The 8,928-nt window shown below is 39.4% G+C and overlaps 1 protein-coding gene across 1 annotated transcript; it reads right to left on the reverse strand.

The window, feature by feature from the left end:
- Positions 1-3,644: 3,644 nt before the first annotated feature.
- On the reverse strand, positions 3,645-4,943 carry LOC122844324 (endonuclease domain-containing 1 protein). Its single transcript, XM_044139633.1, has 2 exons — positions 4,608-4,943; positions 3,645-4,492 (listed from the first exon to the last, which is right to left on the reverse strand). The coding sequence occupies exons 1-2, from the start codon at positions 4,896-4,898 to the stop codon at positions 3,884-3,886; spliced, it is 900 nt and encodes a 299-aa protein (XP_043995568.1). The 5' UTR covers positions 4,899-4,943; the 3' UTR covers positions 3,645-3,883.
- Positions 4,944-8,928: the final 3,985 nt, after the last annotated feature.

Consider the following 8,928-nt stretch of genomic DNA (forward strand, 5'->3'; position numbering starts at 1 on the left):
GCAAAAAGTGAGCATTTTTGCAAGGCGCTGTAACTGAGTTCATGATCAAATCTTATAAGGTGGGCACATGAGAACATCTATCAGCATACATGAATGATTTAAAAAAATAAAAATAAAATAGCAAAAGCATGGTTGAGGTCAACAAACAGAAAAAGGAATGCTTTCTGGCTCCGAGTGGCCCAGGTCTCGTGATTATCTACGGTAGTCTAAAGCATACCCTGCACACTTGGCACCGTCCCATCAATCATACAAGGCAGCTTTTGAATGAAATGAGTTCTCTCATTGGTGAATAAGCCAAAGAACAGCTGCAGAGAACAGATGAAGGAAGGGGAAACAGGAAGGATTTGAGTAATGAGACAGAAAAAAAGAAAAAAAAAAAAAGATTTTGTTACAAATTGGCTCAAAGCAAGCCGTAAATCAAGAAATTCAATTTGTGACGCTGGTGTACTTGGTTGTTATTGTCTCACGTCGTCTTGAGCATACGGTATATACCCATGTAACTGGAAGGTTGTGAAATCTTTTGTGCTCTTTTGATCTTATTTCGAACTATATTCATTGAACTATATTCATGGTGGTTGTTTTTGCTAACTTTTGCAGTTTTTGTCTGCACATCCTGTCAAGGGGATTGTTGATGTGAGTTTCAGTTACCCGCGCTTCTGAAGTTAACAGAGCAAAATGCTTTATTTTTATCCCCTGTCCCCTTCTTTTGGAAACAAGGGTTGAAACCAGCCAACAGAAAACGGAAGCACACTCACCAAGTCTACATGTTTACACTACATTTCTGATCTTGGCTGACAATTGGCATTACGCGGACTCAATATATCCTATTCTTGAAACTTTTGATGCCAGATGTTACAGTGAAGGCTTGCACCTGTTTGTCTGTTTCATTTAGTCTGACTCAGTAACCTGCTTGAGGCGCAAAATACACAGAGGGAGTATATTTGTCAACGAGGAGCTGAGAGAATTAAAGTTAATATTTCTATTTCAAATAGAGGCTATTACACACTGTCTGTTGTGTATCTGAACTGGAAAACATTAAAAGACATTCTTAAACAAATGCTTTGCCATCATTTTTATGGCCAAAGTCCTGTTGAAGCTGCAATGCTTCGTTTGGCCACTTGAGGGCAGAACGACAATTAAATAAAGAGTGTTCAGCAGCTATTTCGCTTTCAGTCCCTGCATATTTAGACCTGTTATAAGTTCTTTGGTGCTTAATAAATCACTTGCTTTCAGGCTTCAATGTAGCACTAGCTCAGATAACCCAAAGTTATGTGGAAAAAGTATTTAACCCACTGACAGATTTATTTATGGTTTCAGACATATTTTTAAAATATACAGTTTAATAAGCAGCTATCACTAGACACACCCAGGCAGGATTAATGTCAGACATTCAGAATCAAGAAATCAACTCAATGTAATCTGTTTGGCAACATGAAGTAGACTAGACGTGATAGCAAAACATCATCCCGTGGTCTTCAGAAATTCAAAAACATGTGGAAATCGGTATCTGTAAGCATGTTATGAAACCCATTCCTAACACTTTTGTACTGCAGTAAAATGCAGAGAGATCCATCAAATGTCATAAACCAGGATTTTGTTGCTAAAAAGGGTGGCACAACCAGTTACTAGATTTAGGAGGCAGTTATTTTTGTCTCATAGTGCATTGAAAAATTGGTTCAATAGCTTTTCCCCTCATCATATGAAATCATCATATAAAATGTTTTTTTTAATTTTTTTTTTACATGGGTTTGACATTGTTATCTATTGCTCATGAGAAGCATATATGTATGTATATATATATATATATATATATATATATATATATATATATATATATATATTTATTTTTTTTTTTCTTTTGTTTGCAGAAATTTCATACGTCATGCAGTTTCAAACTGTGGGTGCTAGAAGTGGTGTTGAGTCCTAAAAAGTGAAATTAAAAGTCTTCCTATTTGTTTAAAACATAGAAGGACATCCTGCGACAGACTGGCGATCTGTCTAGGGTGAACCCCGCCTCTCGCCCGGAACGTTAGCTGGGGATAGGCACCAGCAACCCTCCCGACCCCATTAGGGACAAAGGGTGAATAGAACATGGATGGATGGATAGGACATCACATACAAGCGCGACTAAATGCTACATGTACAAAGGTGTTCACGTTTTGCATAGAGTTGATCATTTTCACAAACACCAGTACTAGTACTACAGAGAAAGTAAAATCACCCAGAAGCCCTCAAATCTGAGTCATCTGCCACTCTAAACATTTTAACAGCCAAATGCTAATGTTAGAGCATGTGTGATTTTACATTTGTAGATTTTTGTTGGAGCATCCCCAACAACGAGTTAAAAAAGATCCTTTCCTAACTTCATGTTTGAGGCTGTGTTTTTCCTCCACATTGCAGTGCACAAGCCAAGGATAAACCGATCTAACTCTTGTTTAGTATTGTGGAACATAATATGCTTTCAAGCTTCCACTGGTACATATTCGACCATGTATAAAAAATTCTCTTTTGGCCATAGATTACTTGGTAATGTACCATGTTAATAAATAACCACTCGTACAATTTCTGGGCCTACTGCCTCTTGTTGAGAGAAGGCTCTGCCATCCCACCAGTATTGGCCAGCACTGAGACATGCAAGACTAACAACTATGCACACTCACATCCTTTACTCCCATTTCTATTTTGGAGTTGCTAATTAGCCCAACATGCCTGTGTTTTGGACTGTGGGAGGAAGGAGTACCTGGGGAAAACCCACACATCCACAGAGAGAAGGAGCTGTTTTATTGAATATTCATGAGAATATATATATATTGTGTGTGTGAGGGTGGGTGTGTATGTGTGTGTGTAAGGTTATTTTTGCTTTCCCCATCAAGAATCAGTAGCTTTATTGTACTTTTTTTTCAAAACAGTTCTTAAGACTGTCCTTTACTGTGAGAATAAAAAATGTCCTCTCAGCTCCTAACGTGTCAACACAGACATTTACGCAAACTGAAGTCTGACTTTAACTCCATTGATTCACGTTGAAATGACTTTCATTTCAAATTCCAAAATATCTAGTCAGCATCTGTTTCACAATGATGACCGTCCCATCCTCTGATCCATGTTTATTCAGCTATATGTATTGGGCAAAATATACATTTTCGACATACACCACAATCACTACTGTTGCTCCAACACTAGATGGCAGTGCGACTAAACTAGCAGTGGAAAATTACTGCTGCAAACATAAAGGAGTTTTCTATTTGAGAGGTCTGACAGCTCACATGGTGTCTTGGAAAATAGAATATCTCTTTGTGCCTTTTTGACAATCAGGTTGAGCGATTATATTTGTGAGTATATTTAATTTTCACTGACATAAAAACCTTTTTTTGCTTGCAAAATGTGACAAACTAAAACAGAATATGGATCCATAGAAGTCTCTGGAAGAATTTAATTAAGAAAAACTATTCCTATCCTTCCCAAATTTTTACAGAAAGGGGTTGTCAATATTTTCTTTATGCTTTGTTAGAAGGTTGAAATTTTACCCCCAAATTCACTAATTCATATCTATTGCCACTGCAAATACAACACCTCTGGATATATTGAAAGTTTTATGTTCTGATTGGTCAAATATTTTGGTTTGAGAAACACAAACACAAAAAGAGTTTATTATTGTTAATTGTGATATTTTTATCAAATTAATTTGCGTCACTTCCCACACAACTGCATAATCAGGTCGATCTCAAGAAAATACAGCAAAACAAATTCACCTTCAAATTTTGATACAATCAAAACATTATCTATTTTTTACTGGAATATACTATTGACCAAATGGAGAAATTTTCGAAGCTAGCACGATCGTACACGTGTCTAACAGATCAACACATGGTAAATAGGACATCCCTCAGATGGTATGCTGCAGGTACAGTGGGAGAGGTGAGGGAGAGACGCAGTTGTCATAGAAGAGCTGAAGGTTCTGGTCGACATCCATGTGGTTTTTCAGAAACATCTCCAGCTCCTGCACTGTCATCTCATGAACACTGTTCCCCTCTTTGGCGTTCTTGGCCAAGGCCGCATGGGACGGGAAGAGGATGCGCACGTCATGGGGAGAGTTGCGGTCGTACTCGGTGCAACAGTACGCAGACCATATGTCTTCAGGGATGGCCACCCGGTCCTGGTTGTTGCGACGAATCATGTTCCCCCTGGTGGTCACTCCGGTGACGATGTAGGCAGTGCCACGGCAGAAGTTGTTGAGGCGCACTCGGATTCGCTCCTCATACTCACGCCACGGTCCGATGTTGAACTCCCGGATCTCTGGGACCACGTTAGTCAGTGTGTAGGTGGCAGCGCGGTCATGTGGGGTGGACTGGTGCTGGTCTGGGTTCAAGTGACCTCTTTCATAAAGAACAACGTCAGAGTAGTCGTCTAGCACTGCCTGGCTGTCCTCGAACTTCATGTGGAGGTAGCCAGTGGGGAACGGCAACATGTTCCCATTTCCATCTATTTCTGCCAGCTGGGAGGACATGAAAAATAAATTATTCTCTTTCACGTCCTACCAAAGCATATTCTTTTTGTACAAAAGAGAAACTTTTAATGAACACATGTATTCAAATCTAAAAGACTCTAACCTGTGGTTCGTACATCCAGGGGTAGTCCACACGCCTGTCTCCCTCTGTTTTCTTGAAGGTATAAGCCGAGTAAACCGGGATCCGTTTGTGAGGGTCGTACAGCGTCACATATCGAGGTTTGTCTGCGTAGCGTTGGCAGATCTTTTTTAGCCTGATGTCGACAATCCCACGTGGCGGCGTCCCCATGTACAATGAGTCCTTGCATCTCTCCACATGATTAAAGTCTTGCACAACAGTTGCTAATGAAAGGTAGGGCAAGGCTGTAAGAGCAAGAATCAAAGGAGTTAACATCCTCACGTTTGTGCCTGTCTCCTCAATGACTCGTTCCTTTGCCCTTGTGCAAAATGAGACACTTGCCGTTCAAATTTAAATGTCACACAGCTGATATGCAAAGTTGGACGTGTGCTCCTAGAGAGTAAGCCTTGAGTTAATGTAGGCGTTAAGGGCATGTCACTGCCCCGTGAACTCAACTGCTGAAAACTTCAAAGATAAACCTGTAGTTTGCAACAAACTGACTTTTTTGGGTTGTATTAGGTAGCTTCTTCATCTCTGAGTTGAATATTACCCTCTAACTCAGATACTAGTCTTTTATGATTGATGTCATGAGACGTATGGCATTAAAATGCATTGCTCAGAATATTTTTTATGCCCATCCACTGGTATTTGAAACAATACCAGTTGTTTCAAATACCAGTGATCAGTTGATAATTGCAGGGTCAGGGGGTGATATCTTTCTCTAGTGGTAGTGGTGAAAAGGTAGGGTACATTCTGGATTGGTCGCCACAGTGACACAAGGGAAACAATCATGCACGTACATATCAAAGGATAATTTAATTAGGCCATTTACCCTAATGTTGATGCTTTTGCACTCTGGGACTTAGTCCACACACTGGGAAAACATGCAAACTCTATGTAGAACAGCCCCATCTGGGATTAAAACCTTGGACCTTCTTGCTGCAGGGCAACAGTCCTATGCTGTGTCACTGTGCAGCCCAGTGTTTCTTGTGTAATTGTAAAATGCAAACCTGACTAATCTGACTCAGTGGTGAACAAAAGGCCCAAAGTTCCCAGCGTGACTCAAGATACTCTGTGTCTTGGTTTGAATGGAGGATAAGCCACTTGGTAAAGGGAGATAACGCATGAAAGTTTGAATACCAAGTGGCAACGATTGTGAGCGAGTACAAGCGAGGGCTGGCGGTCCTTACACATTGCTAGGTCCAGTACATAGTAGTTCAACTCAAAAAACAATTACATATTTTGACAGGTATTTATGATCATAGATAATAAGCTATTGGAGACTTTTCATAGACTGGAAATAGAAAATGTCCGGTAGCATTGAGGTTGTTCACCTCAAATGGAAGCTCACCTCTAAATACGTCTTCCTGTATTCACAGCTTTTTGAAGTCTTTGACAACAACCTATTGCAAATGTTAACAATCCCTGCTCATTAGCCTTGTCTTTGTGAGCAAAACGCTGTTCCAAAGTGACCCGAACCAGACATTATTTTCACACTTTGAGGGACTGGCTAGCTAGAAGTCATTGGTAAAAATGGTGAAATATTTTTATATAAGCACAACTGTATTTGAGTTTAGCTGATAAAAGTTGCAGAGGAACATTTGTCTTGATTGGTTTGACATGTTAAGCACACAAAAAGTAATGCAGTTCCAATGACTTGGAGTGTCTGCTGCTGCTGTGCTGCCCTCTGCTAAAGTCTGCTATATGCAAATGTAAACTGTCAGATTAGCCCTGACTACAATCCTTCACTGCCCTAATAAGTCAATTTGAGTGACTGAGTGTTGTTAGGAGTAGCTTGCCTCTCTGATCTAATCTTGAGTTATGACAATCATAACTTATGCGACTGGGGCTGATGATGCAGTTATGTGGACAGACATTTTTCAACTGTCAGCATTTTTACCAATTAGAATTATAAATTCGGACCAAGTATAGATCCGGCTCGGCTGCCCACTGCTGCTCCTCGGTGCGGGGAGGAAGACGGGCTGTGATGCAGCCACTCAGACTGCTGCAATCGCTCAGTTCTTCATTAGCAAAAGGCAACAGCTGGTAGGTCTTAGTTGCCTCCATGTAGTAATTTTCAGTGTGAATGATGGAAACAGGAGTCGATAATACAATTTTCAAATAGATGATGAAATCACTTTACCGATGACGTATCATGTGAACTTGAGGACACATCAAGTTCAAAGCCGTATCTGCTTTGAATGTGATCGATAAGTAATCAAGTAGAGAAGTTGCTCCGACACATGGTCTGTCCATCTGCCTGACTATAGAGGCGCTTTACAAACCGAAAAGGTAACCTAAATGTTAAGATGCTGAGACAAATTATTTTAAAGGCATATCAGCAAAACATTAGTGCAGACGCCCGAACTGTGCCAAGCTGTGGAATCATTTAAGGAAATATTTACTTATGGAATCAGTAATGAAACAAATGGTTGACTAATTCCAGGATTAAATATTTCTTATTGTATGGCATTTTATTGCTCTGTACCACAGGTTTGAGAAATGTTTTAATAAAATATGACATAGAAGTAATTCCCTAGTAGCTTATCACGTTAAAGACAGAAAACAAAGAAAGTAACTGTTATCCAATGCAACTGCATCATTTGTTGAAAGAGCTTAAAAGTAATTGCCAAACCCATGTTCTGATGTGTGAGACACATTCCAAAATTGCTGTCAGCATTTCTTCCTGCTATGGTGTGGACATCTTCAGTTTGAACCTGGAGTTCTAAACTTTTCTTCACATTTGACAAATTTCTACTGAACTCTAAAATCACACTACTTGAGCTAAATTCTTCCTTTTAGCTGCTTGGGTTTTTAGCTCTGAGTTGTGGTTCACTTCAGTGTGTGCCATCAAACACACATTTGCTACCACCAGCTCCACAGTTTGTGAGCCACGGTGTTGAACATGTGCAACATTTCAATCATCTTCAGATAGGTATCTCCAGCAATATGCAGTACCTAACTTTGTCCACATAGAGGCAGTATATACTTTTTGCTGAACTAGAAACTCGTTAGTCTCCCCCTTCCAAATAACAAGGTTGATTCCTACTTTATTATCGTTCTTGAATAAATAAATACATACATATATTATTCATGTGATGAATAAGTAGAATAATCAAGAGCTTTACATCCGTTCCTAAATAATCATTTTTGGCTAAAGTTATTCTTAGTTAATACAGCTATTTAGCTCTTGAGTTGACTATTTAGCAATCTGGCACATTTCCTTTTTAATTTGGGGCCAATAAGTGTATATTTTTTTAATTGATCTTACTTTATTGCGATATTGTATCATGTTTTATCAAATGTCACATTTATCAACATTAAAAAAATACAAAAGTATAAAAGCAACCAGCACATAATGATTAAATGTAAACATACTGCCCGTTTAAATCAGAAAACTTCGTTTCTAATCATTCATTGCATTTGATTCCAAGGCGAACGTGTATGGAGAGCCATTTCAGTGCCACTCACAACATGGCAGACAAATATTTGGGGCAGAGAAGGCAGCAAGGTTTTGTGTTTCTTTGCTTAAGTACACATTGTAAGGAGTTTTTTCTAATTAAGATTTTTGATTTTTCTTAGCATCTTAAATAATTTATCAATTGAAATCAAATTTGTCTCTCTTTTTGTTGTTGTCAGTTTTCATGATATTTGTTGCAGTATGAAAGAGGAGTTCAGTGCAGTGCCTTTTACTTAAACTTTGACTGCTAGAGTTGCCTAGAACAAATTTTGCAGATCCCAAAAAGTTTAAATAGTTGGACGAATGTTTCTGTTGAAAACTACCGTGTGCGGGTCATTCCAGGCCTCGTCTGGGCCCGCCAGGTGGCGTGATTTAGCAGCCTGTCTGGCATATGAAGATGTAGGAGCCTCCTCATTGGTCTGAATACCCACATGGGTTGAAGGCTAACCAATAAGAGTTCAGACTGATCCGGGTGCTGTTGCTATGGCACTTCGGAGGTATAAAAATAAATAAATAAATAATCATAATTATTATAATAATAATAATAAAAATCTAACCTAACATAATATATATATACACACACACACACACACACACACACACACACACACACACACACACACACACACACATAAAAATCCATCCCCGGTTTGCTTCTATCATTTCGCCAGCTCGTCTTCAGATCTCCATTTTCTCGACCTGTCGCTGTGATTCCAGGGCTCCCTGAGAGCTCTACCTGCTTTTTATTGGCCAGTGAAGGGTGAAATGAGCAGAAGAGCGAGTGCTGGTCTCGTATTGTGTGCTATAAAGTCTTTAGACCCTCCCTCACGAAGGGAGAACCGAGGC

This window comes from Gambusia affinis, linkage group LG15 (assembly GCF_019740435.1).
Source record: "Gambusia affinis linkage group LG15, SWU_Gaff_1.0, whole genome shotgun sequence".
Classification (NCBI taxonomy): domain Eukaryota; kingdom Metazoa; phylum Chordata; class Actinopteri; order Cyprinodontiformes; family Poeciliidae; genus Gambusia; species Gambusia affinis.